Consider the following 22,914-nt stretch of genomic DNA (forward strand, 5'->3'; position numbering starts at 1 on the left):
CAAACCTGGAAGCAACCCAAATGTCCATCAGCTAGTAAAGGAATGAACAAAATGTGATATATCTATACAATGGAATATTATGCAGAAATAAAAAGGGAACAAACTACCAATACATGCTACAACATGGGTAAGCTTCAAAAACTTTATGCTAAATGAAAGAAGCCAAACTCAAAAGACCACATATTGTATGATTTCATATGACACTTCCAAGAAAGGCAAATCTATACAGAAAGAAAACAGATCAATGGTTGCCTGGGAACAGAGATTGACTGCAAATGGAAACAATGGAATTTGGGGCGAAGATGGAAATGTTCTAAAACTGGACTGTTGTGATGGTTGCACAACTCCATAAATTTAAAGTTAGGTAAGTTTATAATAGGTGTATCTTTTTAATAGGTGTATTTTTATGTGAATTATACCTCAAGGAAGCTGTTACAAATAACACACAATAAAACAACACTATGTATTTCACAAAGACGTGTTTACATAAGGAACCATATCAAATGCATGAGAGTGAGGGGGAGGGTAATGAGAGTGGAGATGGACAAATGACGAAAACATTAAAGAAAGGATTGTTGCACATGGTGAGAATGTGCCGAGAACTGGGTAATGTGATTATCTCAGCTTTGTCCTCCACAGTCTGAAAGAGAAAACAAGCTGTCACCAGTGAAGCTTTCAAAATTACTAGTAGAATGAGGAAAATAATACTTATAATTATAAAATGCTTTACTGTTTAAAAGCTCACATACATTTTCTCATTTAATTCTCAAAACAGCTCTGTTAAATAGGTATAACTATTTCCATTTTACAAATGAAGAAACCAAATTAGATGTGGCGTGGTCACACAACTAGTGGCTACTAATAGCTAGTAGCACGTAGCTTGGAGACTTAAACCCAGTACTTTTCCCATTGTCATCAGAGAACACTGCCCAGATCAAACTGGTCTTCCTTGACAACTCCACAATCATGTTTACACTAAGAGATCCTACCCCCTTTACTTTGCTTATCCAATCAGACTCTTGCCCAGACATTTGGAATTGGACAATAGTGAGTCTCCATGACTACACGCATTGAGGATATATAAACCCGGGGGTTGTGGAGTGGCTGTATTTCTTAACAAGGTACATGGAAAAGAGAGACAACTGGCCTTAAAGAAAGAAGAACGAAGCTGATTCAGTGACAAAAGGCCCTGTGGCCACCGAGGCAAACACACATTCACACTGTGGTAGCCATGGAGAGGTGCCACCGAGATCCCCCTTCAAAGAGCTTGATACGCAGCCACAAGAAGTGCAGTCATCAGCCTCCAGCTGTCAGCTCCGGCTGCAGAGAAGCCTACTGCCCAAGATCACGCCCTTTCTGGGGCAGCCTGCATCAGGTGACTGAGTGGGGTCAGATATAAAGCATGGAGCAGTTCCGCCTGATGCAGGACACTCGAAAGAAAACGCTTTCTCCAGAGCTACCCGGCAAGTTGGCCAAGGATTTGTCAGACCTGCATCACATCTTAAATTCTCTCTTTGACCTATCCTGCTTCCTCCTCCTTCCTTTCACAGGCATTGAACCCTAATAACTCCTATCAGCATCTGTTTCTCAGTAACCCAACATGCAACCCATCACAACACATGCCCACAAGATGTAAAATTCAGGCTTCCAGGCTGTCTGGTTCCTGCCTCTTGTGTGGGCCCAGCTGCACTTCCACTTTCCAGCCTTTATTTTAACCAGGCTCAGGTGCGAACAAAGGCTTAGACCAGATCATTAATTTTCTGTTAGAGTACTGCCATTAGTAGCCACGTAATCTTGAGCAAATCATTTTATTTCTCTGGGTCTTCACTTTCTTACCTGTCCATTAAGTGATCAGAAAAGGCCCTCCTAATCTTTACCCTATAGTCAACCAGACAGCTGATTACACACTGCCTGCTGAGCCACCAAAATGGTTTTAACCGTCCGTAACATACACTCTCTCATGGTATTTCAGTCTTAGCTTAGATGCTTTCCTAGAAAGTATCCCCAGCTTTCTAGCTGTTAAATTGAACTTAACTATGATTTCGGCAAAGGGCCAGCTCCCAAAGTGAGTAGGAGAGCTGCACCATGGATGCCTGGTGCAGGGCTGGGAGACAGAGATGATAGAGGATGGCATGAAGGTTCAATCCTATACTGCAGGAGCTGGGCTTGTCCCTCTACTCCATTGAGGTAGAAAAGGGAGGGAAAGGGGTTTGAGGAACTGGATAGGAATTCAACGATAGCCCCACAAATAACTCCATCCCCCCGTCCCTGCCATGTCTGTCCCTGCAGGCAATACCCTTGCTCTATACTCCAAAAACCCAAAGTTCTCTCCGGCAGGACCACTCAAGTTCCCTTTTTCCTTCAAAACTGCCATTTAACAACATCACCACAACATCTGATACCTCCATCAAAACTACAGTCCTAAAGTGTTGATTGTTTAACTTAGTTAAGTGACTAGCTGTGATACTCTCAAGAATCCTTACTGATTTAACGATATTCCCTCCAGTGAGTGTGAAAAAAACACACAGATTACAAGAACAAATGTAGGAAAATGACAAATATCCAAAATACCCCAAAGCGTTTTTGCTTCTGGTGTCTGATTTGTAGTTTCACAACTTTCTCTGTGATTTTAAATAGACATCCGTTATTCTCATGGGAATAAACACTTCCTCTTGTTCTCGTGCCCCAAATGTTGTCTTTAGCAAAGCCACATGGATTCTTTCTGTCATTTAGCCCCTATTCCTAGTATAAACATGTAATCTGGCCTGCAAATCTGAGACAGGTGGAACCTGGGACCCTTTGCTGCAGTGCTTGCACCTGGACAAAGAGTAACAGAATACAAAGAAACTATAAGGGACTAAAAATAACTGTGTGCAGGTGCAGGTGGGGCAAATTAAAAACAACAAGATACAAAAAGACCAAAAACCCAACTGCCACTTCTCAGGAGTCTGCAGCAAAAGCAGGGTACTGCACTTGCACCCTGCACACAGCACCACCAAGGAGATAGGCAGACCACCTAAGCCACCCCTCAGATGGACCCCTGACCCACCCCTATCCTCACCGCATGTAAAGGAACCAGCTCCCTCCTGCCCCACCCCCACCCCAAGGGCCAACAAAGGCACCTGTTATTTGTTTTCGCTCCCTTGTGCTGCAGCACTAGTCCCAATAAACTCTTGCCTGATTTTCTTATCTGGCCTCTATCAATTTCTATTGATTAAGGAATCCAAGAATCCTGGTCGGTAACAGGGTTACCAGTCAGGCTCTTTTTGACTCCATGGGTAGCTGGCACCTCTAAGTATACTGACAAAACACTGTCCATATGACTCCTTTGCAAGCCTCTTCCTCATAACCCATAAAAAAATTTTACGAAACTTTCCCAACTTACTTCAATGCTCCTTCCAGCGCTACAGTATCAGTGGAGCCCCAACTAAGGTTTCAAAATTTCCTCATTCTGCTCACCCATCAAAATTCCCATTCCCTGATGAACATGTGAATGAGTGATAACAGTTAAATGCCCTGCAAACCATAACAGGATTTGAGGGATTGGCACAAAGCAGCCCACAGCTAAAAATCCATTTCTTTGAAGTCTCCTTATGCAGAGAGAAAAATAGGAATCTCACAGACATTATGTAAAGATTAGGTGAAAATGCCTAATGCTCAGTATGTAATATTAATTTTCAAAAGTAACTGAAACGGATGCCAGGCTAGTTTTTGTTTTCTGTGTTTTGGGTTTTTTTAAAGATGTTCTAGTCCTGGGGGTTGAATTTTTGGCCCAGTCTTTAAATATGTGATATATATATATATATATATATATATATACACATATATACATATATAATCCTTGACTGTTGTATCTCTGCATTTATTTGGTTCTTTAACATCTCTCTCTCTCTCTCTCTCTCTCTCTCTCTCTCTCTCTCTCTCTCTATATATATATTCTCTCTCTTAGAGAGAATCCAGTAAGATGCTGTAAATGGGGAACTGGCTGATGCCGGCTGTTACGGACAAAGAAGTGAAAGAATTAAAGTTAATGCCCTCTTTCCTACCTGAAACCTATCAGGATTCCCAGTAATAATAGCGACCATATGTTGAGTTTCATCACTGCTAGCTTATTTCCATGCATGATTACACTTAATCATCAAAATAAACCAAAAGATTTGTAATACCATCGTCTCTGGAGTACTGCTGAAGAAACTGAAGCGTGGAGAGGCGTAATATCAGGTGTTTCTTCCATTTTCATGCAAGTTCAGAACAGATTAGGGTGGCCTTCCAATTACAAAGCTGTGAGGGTCCCGCTTCTCCGCCCCCCGGCGCGGAGACGCTCTCTTTAAGCGGAAGCGTGTGGCCACGTGCATAGGGCGCGGCCTCCCCAAGGGAAGGGTGTGGCGAAACCCCGCCCCGAAGGCGGGATGACAGTGGGCGTAGCCTCACGCGGATCCCGTAGGATCTGTGCCGGACTGCAGCAAGCCGTAAAGAGCTCCACGAGTCGTGAAGCGGCAATGTGCGGAAGCGTTGCTTTACGACTGTTTGGACAGACGCGCCGGATCGGCGTTTTCTGCTTGCTGCTTCTCTGATCCACACGTGGGCCGCTGTCGGTGTTGTAGGCAGAAGTTCATTCCTATTGGCGTGGACCAGCCATATTGAAGGACAGAGTGGCAACGGAGGTCAAGGATCTTGAGCTGATGGATTTTGCTGCTGAAAATGAGGAGACGTCGGGAGGAGGTCTCCAGAGTGGAGCTGAAGGGGCGCGGCTAAGTCTCGAGTCAGATGGAGAGAGAGCCAGGGGCACAGTAGGGACCGAGGAGGCCGGCAGTGGAGAGGCGGGGAATGGACCGACCGGAATGGGGAAGACAGGGGAAGGGGAAGAAGGAAATGGACCAAGGGCAGAGGAGATGCGAGTGGACCTAGCAGTTGTGAAGCAAGAAGTAATGGACTGGTCAGAAATGGAAGAAGGTATGCGGAATGACCAGTGGGTAAAGCAGGAGGTGGAGGATGGGCCTGAGGTGAAAGAGGAAAAACCAGGCACGTTGGAGGTGAAGCAGGAGACGGATAGTAGTTTGATGCTAAAAGAAGAGAAAGTGGAAGAACCAGAGCTAAAGGAAGAGAAAGTGAAGGTGAAGGAAGAAGTGATAGACTGGCTGGAAGTGAAGGAAGAGAAGAAAGATAGCTTGAAGATTAAAGGGGAGGAGATGTTTCTTGATCAGAACGTAAAGAAGGAGGAAATAATGGATGAAGTGTGTGTAAAAGAAGAGAAGTATTTCCCTAAAGAAGAAGTGATGGATGATACAAAGGTGAAAGAAGAGCCTCAGATAAATCCCCCAGTGGGCTCCAAGCGGAAACTGGCCATGTCAAGGTAGGGCAAGGAGATTTCCATTGGGGGAATAAAGCTGTGGAATTCTCTGTTGTCTAGACTGAAAGAAATTACACTACCAGAAGGGTGTGGAATAATGATAAATAAGTGCCAGTTTGGGTCACTGGAGCCTGAATGATGGGGGGGAGGGCGATTGGGAAGGGAGGGTTTTGTCAGATGACAATAAATTCAGTGAAAATATGTGAGGTTGGTACTAGTGTCCAGTGGCCAAGTTAGGAAGTGAAAATTCTTGGGGCCAGAAAGCCCTTGTACCAGAATCTCGCTTGACTTAATATGCTCTTGGCTCAGTATTCTTTTGAGAGAGGATAGGTGTGAGGAAAAGTCTAATAAAACCAACAAGGATAAAGTGGAGTAAGTTAAAATTAGACAAAATACACTTGAACTCACCCAACTGTCTAGTTTCTCTATGGGTACTATGAACATTTATTGCTTTTGATTTAATTTCCTTATAGTGTGATAATGAGGCAGCATAGGAAATAAGAGTAGTCAGTTTCTTGGGATTATCACTGTCTCGAACATATTAAAACAGAAGTAGCTGTAGTTTGATTGTCAGTATCCCAAGATCCTAAAAGAACAGTTGAAGACAGATGCTGGATAATAGCATTTCTAGATTATTTTGACGCCCATTCTAGGTTGGGTGAGGAGTTGAGAAAGAAAGATTCAACTGCTACTCTCTAAATTTGCCTGGGTCTTATATCTTTTTCTGGTGTGTCTGCCTTTGACATAAATAAACAGCTCATGGATTGGACTTCTGGGTATGTGCACGCACACAATTGTTAACAGTGTCAATAGTTAAAAGTTAAAATATTGAATGATCTCATTCTCAGATTATAGTAGGAAAGGAAGTCAAAGTGAGATGATTTTTTTTAATTTAATACGTGTTTTCTTGAATTACATATCAGTAACAACGTTGTAAATGTAGTTGTCATTTCCTAGAGGAGAATTTTCTAATGATGTTTGACAGTTATCAAGTATTTCATAAGAGTTACTTGCATCTACTTTATTCACTATGATTACATGTCTGTAAATTGATTGTGATGAGTAATTGACTCAGCATTAAAAGTTTATAAATAAACATGTAAAATTAATATTTGATAACTTATCAAGTTTCATGTGGGCTTTTGTAGATGTGAAACTTGTGGTACAGAAGAAGCAAAGTACAGATGTCCACGTTGTATGCGCTATTCCTGCAGGTATGTATGTCATTTCCTACCCTGTTATCTCTGCCTGTATCCTTTTTACCTCAAAGTGTAAAAGTACCTCCTCTTTTGTCTCTTCAGTTTGCCCTGTGTAAAGAAACACAAAGCAGAACTGACATGTAATGGAGTTCGAGATAAAACTGCATATGTTTCAATGCAACAGTTTTCTGAAATGAATCTCCTAAGTGGTAAGCCATCTTCTGCATAGCCGATTGATGCTTCCTGGCCATTGGCATATATCATTTGTTTATTTTTCTATTTCGATATTTGTAGATTATCGATTTTTGGAAGATGTGGCAAGAACAGCAGACCATATTTCTAGAGATGCTTTCTTAAAAAGACCAATAAGCAATAAACATGTAAGTATTTCTTCTACACCCTTCCAGTTAGAATTTCTTCTAATGAATTAGATTCTTTTTTTTTTTCACTCATCAAATATATTAAGTTACTAGGGATACAGCAGTGACCAAAACAAAGTCCTTCTCCTCATGCAGCTTGTATTGTAGCAGGAGAGACAGGAGATGAGTAGAGGAACAAATATAATTTCAGGTAACGTTAAGTGCATCTGGAAGATAGGACACAGGAAATTAAAGAAAATGAAAATGGTGTTTGTTTGCTGGGGGAGGAGGGTGTTATAAGGGTACTATTTTCCATACAGTAGTCAGGAAAGGCTTCTCTGAAAGATGACATTTAAGCAGCAGTCTGAATGATGAGAAAGAGGCAGTCATGTGAAGGTTTGGAAAAAGACTTTCCAGGTAGAGACAAAAGTAAAGAATGAGTCAGGGGCTTCCCTGGTGGCGCAGTGGTTGGGAGTCCGCCTGCCGATGCAGGGGACACGGGTTCGTGCCCCGGTCCTGGAGGATCCCACGTGCCGTGGAGCGGCTGGGCCCGTGAGCCATGGCCGCTGGGCCTGCGGGTCCAGAGCCTGTGCTCCGCGACGGGAGAGGCCACAGCAGTGAGAGGCCTGCGTACCGCAAAAAAAGAAGAAAGTCAGGGATGAAGTTAGGGTGTTTGAGGAGTTAAAACAGGGGCAAGGTGACAAGCGTAGTTGAGTGAGGAGCATGTAGAATGTGAGGTTAAAGAAACTAGTGAGGGCTCCTAATGTATTCGAAGTAAAAATGGAAGCCATGGGTGGACATTGAGCCTGTTTGCTTTTTGAAAGATCCCTCTTGCTGCTCTCTGGAAAGTGGACTTGAGTAGGCAAGAGTGGAAGATTGGAAGCTGAGAGACCAGTTATAAGGCTGTTGTTGTGGTTCTAGTCAGAGAGGATGCTGTTAGAATTATTGGGAAGTGATTACACTTCCCAATTCCTTCAAAATTCCCAATTGAATTTTGAAGGAAGAGCTAACAGGACTTGTTTTAATATACTTAATTTTCATACTTTTCATACTTTCATCCCTTTTTCATTCCTTATGCACTATGCAAAATTAAAAACTTACATATTTGAAGTATTTTGCAACAGCCATTGTTCTAAAATAATATTATTAAATCACATCATGGAATTATGTTCATTTTTCAATACCATTTTGGTATTGGAGTTGCAGAATTTTAGTACCTTTTAAACAGTTTATTTTATTGGTGTTTTTGGTACGGACATGACATTACCCACATCTGAAAGAAAAATTACCATGCACCAAGTCTTTTTTTCCCCTCAAGCTTAATTAGACATAATTAAATTCTACTTAAAAGATAAATTACTTTTTAAAATTTTTTTTGTGAAATATGACATGCATATAAAAAAGCATAAAATAGAAATACACCTTTTTTTTTTTTTTTTGGTTACGTTGGATCTTCATTGCTGCACGTGGGCTTTCTCTAGTTGCGGCGAGCAGGGGCTAATCTTCATTGCGGTGCATGGGCTTCTCATTGTGGTGGCATCTCTTGTTGCGGAGCACAGGCTCTAGGCGCATGGGCTTCGGTAGTTGTGGTGCACGGGCTCAGTAGTTGTGGCTCACGGGCTCTAGAGAGCAAGTTCAGTAGTTGTGGCACACAGGCTTAATTGCTCCGCAGCATGTGGGATCTTCCCAGACCAGGGCTCGAACCTGTGTTCCCTGCATTGGCAGGTGGATTCTTAACCACTGCGCCACCAGGGAGGTCCAGAAATACACAATTTAATGAATAATTATGCAGTAAACATCCATGTAACTACCACCTAGGTCAAAAATAGAACATTACCAGCTTCTCAAAAGTTCCTGCCACCAGCTTATGCCCTTTCCTGAACCATTCTTATTTCTGGATTTTCTGTAATAAATGGACTCTGGGTTTTCTAAATTTTAGAAACAGTGAACACTTCTGTTTAGGAATTGTGGTTTGCTTATACATATGTTTTTCTGGGGTTTATACCTAGAAGCTGAATTGCTTTGTTGTGGCTTATGCATATCTTCAATTTGACTATACGTTACCAAAACATTTTCCAAAGTGGTGATACCAGTTTATACTCACAGTAGTGTTTAAGTGTACCTGTTGTCACATCCTCTCCAATACTTGACTTGGTCAGAGTTTCTGAGTTTTTGTCAATTTGATGGCTGTGTTATTTTATTATGATTTTTAATTTGTAGTCTGATTCTTAAAGAGATTGAGCACCTTTCAAATATTTTATTGGCCAATTGGATATTCTTCTTTGTGGTATGCCTGTTAAGTCTTTTGTTCATCTTTTCATTCGTCAGTTGTTTTTTCTTACTGGTTTGTAGTAATTCTTTGTATTTTTAGATGCTAGTTGTTAGTTGGTTGTATGTGTTGTAAATTCCTTCTTTCATTCTGTGGCTTGTCTTTTTACTCTCTTTAGTGTTTTATGGTAAACAGATGTTCCTAATTTTCATGTAGTAAAAATTGTTGTATGTTTCCTTTATAGTTAATAGTTTTATGAGTTTATAAAGAAATCCTTCCCTACCTTGTTATGAAGCTATTCTCCTGTAACTTCTCTAAAAGCTTTACAGTGTTGCATCTCCCATTTATGTCTGTAAACATGGAATTGATTTTTGTCTAGCATGTCAAGTGGAGGTCCTATGTAATTTTCCACATGGATAATCTACTTTTTCTAGCATCATTTATTGAAAAAATTCATCCTTTCCCTACTGTACTGCAGGACCATCTTTGTCATATATCAAGCATCCATATATGCTTGGGTCAGTTTCTGGCCTGTCTGTTCATTCTGGTGGTCCTCTTATCTATCCACACCAATGGTCAATACTCTAAACTATTGTAGTCTTTTACTGAAACTCACTGAAAAAGTAAGTCCTCCCACTTCATTCATTTTTTAGAATATAGCCATTTTTCTAGAATATTTTCTGGAGTATTTTCTAAAATATGGCTGAGGCTGTTTGTAATTTTATACAAATATGAAAAATCAGCCTATTGATTGTACAGTCCTACCTTCCCCACCTGGGAATTTTGACTGGGGTTGCATTTATTTTGTAGAGTTACTTGAGTGATTGGATTTTACAGCATTGAATGTTTAAATCCTTGACTGTTGTATCTCTGCATTTATTTGGTTCTTACATCTCTATAACTTTCTCAGTGAAGGTCTTGTATATTTCTTATTAGATTTATTCTTGGGCATTTTATTTTTTCATACTATTTTAAGTAGTGTTTTCTTTTTAATGTTTTATTATCTCTTTGCTGGTATTTAGGAATGAGATATTTTTGTTGTCTATTTTATAGTAGTAACCATATTAAAGTCTGTCCCAATACCTTATCTATAGATTCTTTGAGATTTTCTCTATAAACAGTTCATCACAATTTGTTTCTATCCTTCTGTCCTTGTTCTTTTATCTCTTTTTCTTGCCTTATTAGGTATAGCTAGGACTTGCAAGAATGTCAAATAGTGCTGATGATAGTAGATATTTATGTTGTAAGTAGAAGTGCATCCCTAGGTTTGATGATTTGCTGAAAGGATTCACAGGATGCAACATACAGTTGTACTCATGGCTAAAATTTATTACAGTGAAAGGATACAGAGCAAAATTAGCAAAAGGAAAAAGTATATGGGGCAAAGTCTGTAGGAATCCAGCCACAAGCTTCCCAAAGTCCTCTTCTATTGGAGTCACATCGTACGCAGTTAATTCCTCGGGCAATGGGTTATGATAATTAATGTTTGAAGTTATTGTCTACCAGGGAAACTCACTGCCCAAGGTTTTTATTGGGGGCTGATCGCAGAAACACCCTCGCCCTAGCACTTGCCAAATTCCATACTCCCAGAAGGGAAGCAGATAAAACCACATTTTTGTGCAATTTCAGCACAGTGAACCACTCTTATCATTTTAGGAAAAGTTTTATGTCAGTGTAGGGTCCATTTACCAGTCAGTCAAGTTCCCAGACACCAGCCAAGAGCCAATCTTGCCAACAGAACTTTCTAAGGATAACAGTCTCAGGCCTGGTATATTAACTGTTCTGTACATCTTTGTTTCATAACTCCTGATCATAGAGGGAAAAGTTTCAAGATTTCACCATGATGTTTGCTTTTAAATTTTTTGTAGATACAGTTTGATATTTAGATTAAAGAAGGTCTGTTCCTAGTTTGCTAACAGATGTTAACATGAATGGTGGTTATATTTTATCAAATGCTTTTTCTGTATTTGATTATTTCTTCTTTTAATATATAATATTCTAGTATGAATAATAATCCTTTAATCAATTTTCTATTGTAAGTTAAACTTGCATGGTATATTATTATCATACCCTGCTTTTTGTACTTTGCAGAATTCAGTTGTATTATGTATATGTACACATTATCCATTCATTCATTTTTGCATTTCTGTCCATGAGTGAAATGACTTCTGATTTTCCTTTTTGGTATTTTTAGGTTTCTATATCATTGTGATTTTAGTTTCATAAAATTATTTGGGAATGCTCCCATTTTGGTCCTGGATACATTAACTAACATTGGGATTATTTCTTCCATGGGAGTTTGGTAAAATTTATTAATGGGCTTCTGAAGTTTATTCTTTACTGTTTATTGGACTATTTAGGTTTTCTCTGTCTTTTTGAGTCATTGTTAGTAGACTACATTTTTCTAAGAATTTTTCCATTTTACCTAAATTTTCAAATGCATTGGCATAAAGTTCTTCATATTTTCTTTTACATGTCTGTAGAAGTTGTATTATCATTTGTGATAATCCTTATTTGTGTCCTCTTCTTTTCTAGATCAGTTGCTATTGTGGATTCCTTTTCTATTTTGTTAATGTGTCCTCTTGACTTTTGTTATATCCTTTTATATTTTTAGCTTAATTGCATTGTGGTCAGAGAACATATTTTTTCTGAGTTCATTCTTTTAAAATACGTTAAGACTTGTGTTTATGGCCCAGCATGTGGTCAGATTTTGTAATGTTCTCTGTTTGCTTGGGAAAGAAAAATTATTCTGCATTTGCTAAATCTAGTATTCTAAATATATTCCTTTTAGGTCAGATTTGTTAATTATGTTGTTCAAATTATTTATAGTGCTACTGGGGTTTTTTTTGTTTTTTGTCTGTTTTTCTATCAGTTACTGAGAGAGGTGTGTTAACATTTCCCAATAGATAAAATCAAAAGGATTTGTATGTTTCTCCTTGTGGTTCAGTTAGCTTTGCTTCATATGCTTTAAGGCTAAATTATTAGATGCATACTTCAGGAAATTCTTGGTGTATTTAACCTCTGGCATTATGATGTGACCCTTTTTGTCTCAAGCTTTTTGTGTACTTTATCTGGTATTGAACTATTTCAGTCCTTTGGTTGGTATTTGCATGGTGTATTTTGTCCCTTACTTTTACTTTAGGCCTTTTTGTATCTTTATGTTCTGGGTGTACCTTTTCAAAGTACCATATAATTGGGTTCCAGTTTTTCTCCATTCTGACAATCTGGAACTTTTAACTGAATCATCAAATTCATTTACTTTTTAATAAAATTACCTATATATTTGACTTTAAATGTGTCACCTTACTTGTACTATTTGTCCACTTGCTTTGTTTTGTTTTGTTCTTTTTCTTCTTGTCTTTTGGACTAATTGAGTAATTTCTTATCATTTGAATTTTTATCAGTTTAGAACTTATACATCCTTTTTCTATCCTTTCATTGGTTAGGCTAGACATTGCATGCATACTTCATTTATCAGTATCTAAAGTTAATCAGTACCTTAAGCCAGTACTTAAACAATGCAATGACCTTAGAACAGGAGTTGGCAAACTTCTTCTGTAAAGAGTCAGATAGTAAACCTTTTTTTCAAACCTTATGGTTTCTGTCACAACTACTCAACTCTGCCACTGTAGCAAAAAAGCAGCCATGAATAATACATAAACAAATGCACAGGGCTGTATTCCAACAAAATTTGTTTATAAAAATAGGCAGCAGGCAGGATTTGGCCCTAGTTTGCCAGCAGTTACCTTAGAACACTTAAATTCCGTTTAACACTCTACTGACTTTTCGTATTGTTTTCAGGTATTTAAATTGTCTTTTTTGTTTCAGTCTCCATACAATAATTACTGTTTTATCCAGTCAGTGTTTGTTTTGGTTTATCTTCATATTTCCCACTTTCTTTGCTCTTTATTTTTTCTGCCATCATCTTAGACTTTCTGTCTGAGAGATCACTTTCTACCTCAAGTAGATCTTTTAGAATGTCCTTTAGAGAGAGTTTGCTGGTTGCCACCTCTTAGATTATTGGCATTTAAATCACTCTTAAATGATTTTTGTCTATAGAATTCTGGGTTCAGAATTACTCTTCCATTGTCTATGGCTTCCATTTTTATTGTTGTAAAGTCATTTGTCATTTTTAACTGCCTTTGAAATATATTTTCTCTGAATGCATTCTTTTTATTGTTGGTCTTCTGCATTTTTTACTATACTGTGAAAATGCACCTTTCTTTTTATTTATCTTACTTGAGAATTATTAGATTTATTGAATCAGTGGAGTGTCTTTCATCAATTATGGGAAATTATCAGCTCATTTCTATTAAAATATTACTTGTGCTTTATTCATTCTCTCTTCTTCTAAAACTACCATTAAATGTGGCTTAGGCCTTCTCCCTATATCACACTTACCCCTTAACCTCTCCTGATTTTGTCATCTTTTTTATCTCTAATGCAAAATTTTAGTTTGGCTTATTTAAAAATCTGCTGAGTCACTTTTTATAGTTTCTCTTCACTGCACATATTTTCAGGCTTTCTTTTATTCCTTTAAATTTTGCAGAGCAGTTCTGTAATCTGTGTATGATTTTTTTAGTGTCTGAATATATAGGGAGCTCTCTCAGCTACATCTTTTTTCTCTTTTGGTTCCAGTACACTGAGCCTTGTTTTCTTATATTGTTTATACTTTTTTGTTTTTTGTTGAGTACTGCTTTTTTTTTTTTCCTTTAAATATTATTTGTGGGAATTTTTTGAAAGTTAGAAGAAACAGGCCTTCCTTTATTCTACCAGGTACCTAAGAACATTGCAGATCTGGACTATCGTAAACCAAGTTGAAGGTTTAAGACTGTGTTAACCAAACAAGCAAGGCAAATCATTTCATGGGCTAGCATGGGCTCAACGAACCCACATGATCCATGGAGAACACATGTCAGAGCTAGAATTCTCATATCCCATTTTGTACATCCTACATCAGTGGCTACTTTAAGTTAAGCCTTGTACTAGGCAGTGCCATAGTTCCTCCCTGAATGAAGCTACCTGACTAGTAATAGAAACAGGCATATATATATATAGCTAACTATGGTATGAAACCATCAGTAAAAAAAGAAAGAACTGTATGGGTAATCCCTGTGATTGCTAAAACCTGTATTTTTTAAATCCCCATAAAATTCTTCTTTTGGCTTATAGAGTATATGGTTAAAATCACAGGCTCTGGAATTAGACAGACCTGGATTTGAATGTAGGCTTTACATCTCAGAAATAGCAGAAATGGGAGTAATAATAGTACCTGCCTCATAGTATTGTGAGGATTAAATGAGACATTGCTGTTTAGGGCAGTTTGTGAAACATAAGTACTCAATAAATCTTATCTATTACGTTTTGAACATTGTTTTACGTGCTTTTGGAATTTAAGGCATTTTAATATTAATTTGCCTATTTGTTTCTGGTTGTTAGATGTACTTTATGAAAAATCGTGCTCGAAAGCAAGCTATTAACTTAAAACTTCTACCCAATGGATTCACCAAAAGGAAAGAAAATTCAACATTTTTTGATAAGAAGTAAGTGTCTGACTTCTTTCTTAGTATATCAGATGTTCTGATTTGATTAGGAACATCTTTTAAGGTTTGGTTTACTATAGAACATTGCTACTCAAAGTGTGGTCTGTGAGGTGTTTGTTATTGGTACAGGACAAGATGACTGCACAAATTGGAAATAAACATTTAGGAACTTATGCTAATTTTATGTCATGTGACTTTAATAACAGTTTGGGTTTGCTGTGTGTGTGTGTGTGTGTGTGTGTGTGTGTGTGTGTGTGTGTGTGTGTGTGGTGAGAGATGGAGAGAGAGAGAAGAGAGTGTGTGTACGTGTCTGTCCTTCTCTCTGAGACCTAAGATACCGTGAAAATATTTCAGAAGCTTCAAGTACAAAGCAATAAGTCAAAGCAGAATTCCTGCATATTTTTAACCAGAGCAGCTTGGCTTTTATAATCCTTTTACTTTGGGATTCCAAATAGAATTTCATTTGAGAGCCAGTGATGGAGAAGAAGGGGAACTTGGAAAACATTTAGTCTGTAGTGAATCTGTGAATACAGATAATACATTAGAGATGAGTTTCCTGCTCTCTGAAAGTGCTGGTTCAAAAAGGCCCCAGTAGTACAGAAAAGAACAGGATCCCAAAGTACTATAAGTAGCCCACTAAATTATTGGATAATACCTTTCAAAAGTCAACATTCTGGATTTAGAGTCAAAAAACCTGAGTGAGTCCTCCCCACTTCAGCCTCTTAGTAACTGTGAGGCCTTGAGCAAATTACTTCTTTTCTCCGGGCTCCATCGGCATAATGGTAGGGGTTGTACTAGGTAAACTGTAAGGTTCCCTCACAATTTTACTACATAAATTGAAGAGACAGAATGATCAGAATTATTCTAATAAACCTTCCATCTTTTCAGAAGATATTATATTATTAGAGAATGGTGTTATCCACTTATTTTATATGTTTCAAGACAAATATTTGTAAAGGTGGTTTTCCCTTTTTTTGGTTGGTTTCTAGGAGTAAAGTAATACTTTGCATTTATCAAATATGAGATGATTCTTTTGTGTATTTTGAAACTGACATATTTAGAAATAGACATAATTTGTTTGAAATTTAAGATAACTGGTTTGTGCCGTCTGAAATATAAAATGTATTCCTGTTTTATGAAAGAAACCATTCAGAATGGTTTTACTACTACTAATATAGCCTCAAAATTTTAATTTTGGGGTCTTTAGACACATGAATGTATGTGGGAAGTTTTTTCCAAGAATACTACATTCGGTGTATTTTCTGGGCTCAGAACACAAATTTATACTGTTATTTTGGAACACCTCAGATCTCTGAAATGGCAAATTGGACTCTTCTTGCATTATGCCTTTTACTCATGAATTTACAGTGATTTGGGCTTGATTTTCTTATATTTTTAGTGTCTTCCCATGCGGAGCTTAGCAACATAGTACACAGTAGACTTTAGAGTCAATTTCTTAGCTGCTTTCACATCTGTAAAATGGAGCTAATGATAGCTACTGTGTAGTTGTGACCTTAGTGTATTAATTTATCTAGACACTCACTGGAGTGTAGGAAGGAATCAGCATATAGTAGCAATTGTAAAAGTAATACATCCTCAAAAAAAAATTAAAACAAAAAAAGTAATACATCCTCATCATAAAAAAAATTAAAGGAAAAATAGCACCTTTAATTCCACTACGCAGAGACAACCACTGATAATATTTTATGTTTTCTTCTAATCATGTGTCCTTTTTTCAATTAATAAAGTAAAACATAATATTAAATGCTTATATAAAAGTATAAAAAGTTACATGACTCTCAAGTTAAACATTATTCATCTATGTGAATAAAGGCACACGCTTTTTTCTACAGCTAGCTTTTTTCTATTTAACAATATATTATGGACATCTTACTTGTTAATGCAAATCTACCTCACTTTGTTTAAGTAGTATATTTCAACTATGACTATATCCTAATTTATTTATTCCTATATTCATGAACATTTTTAGCTAATTTCTAGATTTTAATTATTACAAATAATGCTGTTATAAACATCCTTGAATAAATTGTTTTGTGTGCTTATGTGACTTTTTCTGTATGATCAATTCCTAGAGAGTGGAATTACTGGGTCAGAGACTACATGCATTTATACTTTTGAAGGAAACTCCAAATTGTCCTCCCCAAAAAAGTACCACTTTGTACCTTCCACAAAAATGTATGAGTGCCTATTTTAGTTATACTGCACTTTAATTGAATATTATTAGACTTTTTTGCATATCTGATTAGAGGTTGAACAGTTGAATTTTTTCATTTAATGTGCCTGCTTATATCTCATCTTGATCTGTCCCATGCATTGTAAATGTTTTCACCAGTCTTTTCACCCTTAATTTTGTCTTCCAGTCATTTTTGATGCATTTTAAAGAGTTGTAAAAAAAATTCTATAAAACATAGAGACAGTAAAATGGAGTGGTTAAGAGCACAAACTGGAGCTAGGCTGCCTGGGTTCAGATTTCTAACCAGCTGCTTCCTAGCCATGTGATATTAAGCTAAGCCACCTAACTTTTTGTGCTTCAGTTTCCTCATCTATAAAGTAGGGCTAGTAATAATAAACTAGGGATAAGCCAGTTTTCATTTCCATTTGTAGTAAATGAGAATACCTGTTTAAACATCTCACTAGCACTGAGTTGTCTCTTTTTTAAAAAAATTTTGTTGCTATTTTGGAAAGTGGAAATGATATTTTGTTTTAATTTGATTTTATTTAATTGCTACTTAGATATGGAATATTTGGCCACATGTTTCAGAATAATATCTTAAAATTCAAGAGTGAAGTTTGACTTAATCCAATCTGTGGTAGTAAGATGATCTTTCATTCTTATAACTATTTTGGTGAAATAAATAATTCAAAATAATTTGGTGAAATAAATAATAGAAATCTATGGAACCGAATTTTTCTATTTGTTCTTTGTTAAATTGCCCATTATTATTTATAAATGGAAAATGCCACGAACTGAATTTAAAATGTCTGTGTTTGGATGTTTGATGAATAGTAAAGCATTAAGGTGAATTCCCTGTTAGTTGATAGCCATACTTAGAATATTCTGCTTAGTTGGTTGATAGCTTGGAAATCTCTTTAGTGTGTTCCTATATTTTGTTCATTCTTGTTCAGCATTTTCCATGATTTGTTATCTTGGCACTGTGATGTTTTGAGCCACAGAGTTCTTTGTCGTGAGTGGCTGGCGTGTGTATTATAGGATGTTTAGCAGCATCCCTGGCTTCTACTGACTAGATTTTGGTAACACACACACACACACACACACACACACACACACACATCCCCTGGGATGGGGGCAGTGGGGAGAGGCAAAATTTGAGAGCCACTGATTTAGATGAATACGGAAGACATACTTATTGAACTTGATGTTTGGCAAGATCAGGATTGCAGAAAATTTTGATTGCTAAAAGGTGATCTATAAGTAGCAAGATAAATATATATGGTCCTGTACTTAACTCTTAGGGGGGGAAAGTGAAGAAAGGCATTTAGAAGTACCTTTTTTGTGATATCTGTGTTTTCTCAGACATTCATGTGAAAACGATAAAAATTTTAGATGATCGTAGTGTTATTTGCTGGAAGGAGGGAAGAAGAGGATGCTACATCTTATCAAAGAATTATTTTTACCTCCCACATCGCCAGTATTGTGTTTTTAAGAGACTTCTTTTCAATGCTTTTTTAAACTTTCAAAAGTGGTTAAGGTTTTGACTGAGATAAACCTGAATTTGAATATTGCCTCTACATATGGTTCACGTTAGGTGACCTCAGGCAAGAGCGAATTTACTGGGTTGTTGAGGGGAGTAAATGAAATAATACCTAAATTAATACCTGGCACTTAGTAGATAATGTGCAATGATAATAAACGATCTGCATTCTCTTACTGGAAATCTTTGAGGATATGTTATGTTTACTATATTATATTCATCCCTAGTAGGTCTGGGGCAGCATTATATGATCAAACAATACTATTTCTGCAGTGAAACCTACAAATGTTTACATTTTAATGGGAAAATAATGACTGTAAATGAGCTCAGTCAGGTTTCTGCTGCTGGAGGAGTTATGAAAATTTTTCAGTTTCAGAGATTCAGGGTTTGGAATTGTTCGTATGCAATCTTGGTCCTGTACTAAGATAATTACTCCCTAGGTATTAAATTATTCCTTTGTTTAAGCAGCTTGAGCTACAGTATACACAAAAACACAAATTGAAGTTCTTAAAAATTAAATGTTCCACAATGTTCATTGCAGCACTATTTACAATAGCCAGGACATGGAAGCAACCTAGGTGTCCATCGACAGATGAATGGATAAAGAAGATGTGGCACATATATGCAATGGAATATTACTCAGCCATAAAAAGAAATGAAATTGAGTTATTTGTAGTGAGGTGGACGGACCTACAGTCTGTCATACAGAGTGAAGTAAGTCGGAAAGAGAAAAACAAATACCGTATGCTAACACATATATATGGAACCTAAAAAAAAAAGAAAAAAAGAAAAAATGGTTCTGATGAACCTAGGGGCAGGACAGGAATAAAGACGCAGACCTAGAGAATGGACTTGAGGACACGGGGAAGGGGAAGTGGGACGAAGTGAGAGAGTAGCACTGACATATATACACTACTAAATGTAAAGTAGATAGCTAGTGGGAAGCAGCTGCATTGCACAGGGAGATCAGCTCAGTGCTTTGTGACCACCTAGAGGGGTGGGATAGGGGGAGGGTGGGAGGGAGACGCAAGAGGGAGGAGATATGGGGATATATGTATACATACAGCTGATTCACTTTGTTATACAGCAGAAACTAACACAACATTATAAAGCAATTATACTCCAATAAAGATGTTAAAAAAAATTAAATGTTCCAGTGGTAACTTTTGAGCATTCTGAGTGAAGAATTCTTTGTGGTGTTTTTGTAACTTTTCTGTAAAGTTTGAAATTACTTGAAAATAAAACGTTTTTTAAAAACAATTAAATAGCCCCATATGAAGTGTGACTAAAGCACATTCTGCTTGAATTACCTCTGTAGGACTAACAGCAGGTTATGTGGTAGCAAGTGCATTAGGTACCTTAGAATCATAGGTTCATTTTAAGCCAGGCATCCTTTATGGTAGGAGTTTTTGACCAGTATGACTTCAAATCTCTTAAAATAATATGCAAAATTATGTGATATGTGAATTTTTCTAAGACTAGGAACCATAATTTTCATTTTATAGTCAAAGTGGGATATAACACTAACCAGCCTGTGATGTCAAAAGTGTATTTAATATCAGTAGCAACAAATTTTAGAGGAGTGGTGAATTTGCTGGAATGTCGTAATAGATAACTTTAATGAACAAAGAAAAGTTAAGGGATGCTTATATTAAGAATAAGTTGAGCCAATACGGAAAAGACATTCTCTGTTAAAAATAGAGGAGCTTAGTAAGGAAATGTGTGCAATATAAGGCTCCCCTACTTATTTTATAGCAGATCCCAAACTACTTCTTTTAAATTGTGATTCTTTCAAAGGTAACTTCTCTGCCTCATCTCTTACGTGGGGCATGTAACTTGATGTTTACTTTCACCCAATGCTAATCAAAAACTATTGAAAGAAATATGAAAGATCTCTATGAAGAAAACTTAAATTCTACTGAATGGCTTAAAAGAGTTGAACAAATGGGGGGAAAGGACCATGTTGTTAAGAGACTCAATATTATAGAAATAACATTTGTTTCTTAAATGAATGATCTTTAAATCTGATATGATCCCAATGAAAATATTAGTGGGATTTTGTTTGGTTTTGATTTCGGATTTTTTAATTTTTTTTTTGGAGAAGGAAGGGATTCATGATAAAAATGACTTAAGTTCATTTGGAAGAGTAAACATGGGAGAAGCACCAGGAGAACCTGGGAAAAGAAAGTAATAAGGCTGGACTCATTAAAATGTATGAAATTTTAATAAAGTTTTACGGTGTTGATGTAGAAATGAACAGTTCAGATAACAGAGAATAGACATGAGGCTATTTGGCACTCTAGTATATGATCAGATAGTATTTCAAATTAATACAGAGAATGACTTATTCAATAAATGGGGTTGAGACTGTTTGCCATTTGACAGTTTTTTTACTGGAACTTCCAGGTGGAATTAAAATCTTTTTCTTCCCGTTTTATTGAGATATAATTGACATACAGCACTATATAAGTGTAAGGTGTACAGCATAGTCGTTTGATTTACATATATCATGAAGTGATTATCACAATAAATTTCATGAACATCCGTCATCTCGTAGATACAAAATTAAAGAAATAGAAAAAAAATTTTTTTCTTGTGATGAGAGTGCTTGGGATTTACTCTTTGAACAACTTTCATACATAACACACAACAATCTTGATCATATTTACCATGTTGTATATTACATCCCTAGTATTTATTTGTCTTATAACTGGAAGTTTGTACCTTTTGACTACGTTTGTCCAATTCCCCCTCCCCCCCCCCCTCTGGTAACCAGAAATCTGATCTCTTTTTCTATGAATAAGTTTATTTTTGAAGAATAAGTGACCTACAACATTATGTTAGTAAAATCTTAAACTTAAAATGAAATTAAAAATATGGGAATATTTTCATAATTTTGATGAGAGGAACATCCCATCCAAAGCCATAAAAGAGAAAAACTAAATTTACATATTTTTTTAAAAAATATTGGCCAAAAAAGACCATAATAAAATCAAGACTACCAGACCCGCTTCCAAAAAAATGTTTAAACATATATGACAGTGCTTACGCATTAATAAAAAAGACTAGTAACTAATTAGGAAAAGGGGCAAAGGATAAGAATAGATGGTCATAGAAAGATGTATACATATACATACACACACAATATGTGTCTGACAAGCATATATTAACAATATCTGATATAATGAAGGTATGAGCTAGCCAGACCATTTTCTTCTTCCACTGTTCTTGAGAGTAAAACTTAGGTGTCATTTTAGAAGACAATTTTTCTAAAAATGTTATACCTGCCTACTCAAGGAATTTAGCCTCAAATGTATTAGTACAGTTCACAGAAATATATGTACATGTATATCTATTGCAACATTGTTTTTAATAGTGTAAAAACTGGCAACAGCTTCGAGTAGCCCTCAGTAGCCCTGGGCTGAGCTAAGTTAATGATGCCTTCATACAGTGGAATTCTATGCAACCATTAAACAAACACAGTTAGATACAGATGTATTGTCATGGAATGACATCCATGATATTGAGTATGTTCAGTTAAAAAATAATGTTGGAGTTTAAATAGTTGTCTGAAAGATATGAAACTCACGTTTCCTATTGACATAAAATTTACAGACAATAAAATGCACAAATCTTAAGTGTATATTTGTTGAGTTTTGACAAATGCATATACCAGTATAACCCAGTCCCTGTAAATATATAAAATATTACCATCACCCAAGAAAGGTTTTTCCTAGTTATCTCCTCTCCTCCTCAGATAACCTATTCTAATTTTCACCCTGAAGATGAATTTTGCCTGTTTTAAAATTTCATATATATGAATCATATAGGTCACCCTTACTTTTGAATGATAGTTTAGCTGAATATGAAGTATCTCAAGTTGACATTTATTTTAGTACTTCAGTTTATTTATTCCACTGTTTTCTTACTTCTTTTGCCATTATTGAGACACTGATGTTTTATACAATCTTTCTATGTCAATTGCTTTTAAGTTCTTCACTTTTGTCTTTGGGGTGATTTATCTTCCTTTGGATTTGCTGTGCTTTCTGCATAATTCTGGAAAATTCTAATACATTATCTTAATTTTTTATTTCTTTGTCGGTCTTACCTACATTCTGGGTAATTCATTCAGGTGTATCAACCAAGTCACTTTCCCTCCTTAGCTGTGTCTAATTAATCTGATATTTAGCCCATGTACTGAGTGGACTTTTTGTTTGTGTTTCAGTTACACTTTTCATTTCTTGAAGTTCTGTTCCTTTCCCAAATCTGCCTGGTCTTTTAGGTAGAATGTATTCCTTTCTCATGTTTTAACCTCCCTTTTTATTCAGTAATTTAGTGCATTTGTTATTTGTGTAAATAATTCTGTCTGAATTTCTTGGAAATTTGTTACTGCTGTCTACTGTTTCTGCTGACTTCATTTTGATGGCTTGTTTCCTTGTTTTTTTCTAAAATGTAATTAT

General features: G+C 36.6%; 1 protein-coding gene across 2 annotated transcripts in view; it reads left to right on the top strand.

Annotated features, from left to right (window-relative positions):
• The first annotated feature begins 4,514 nt into the window (after positions 1-4,514).
• ZNHIT6 (zinc finger HIT-type containing 6) overlaps positions 4,515-22,914 on the top strand; it is a 58,336-nt gene continuing 39,936 nt past the window's right edge. Inside the window, exons 1-5 of one of the 2 annotated variants that reach the window (XM_004262979.3) lie at positions 4,515-5,353; positions 6,499-6,564; positions 6,652-6,758; positions 6,844-6,929; positions 14,617-14,720. In XM_004262979.3, the coding sequence (XP_004263027.1) occupies positions 4,683-5,353; positions 6,499-6,564; positions 6,652-6,758; positions 6,844-6,929; positions 14,617-14,720 (1,034 nt within the window). In that variant the 5' untranslated portion in view covers positions 4,515-4,682. The remainder of the gene's footprint in view (positions 5,354-6,498; positions 6,565-6,651; positions 6,759-6,843; positions 6,930-14,616; positions 14,721-22,914) is intronic. The other variant, XR_004484383.2, reaches the window with a different exon arrangement.

Source organism: Orcinus orca, chromosome 1, assembly GCF_937001465.1.
Source record: "Orcinus orca chromosome 1, mOrcOrc1.1, whole genome shotgun sequence".
In the NCBI taxonomy this organism is placed as follows: Eukaryota; Metazoa; Chordata; class Mammalia; order Artiodactyla; family Delphinidae; genus Orcinus; species Orcinus orca.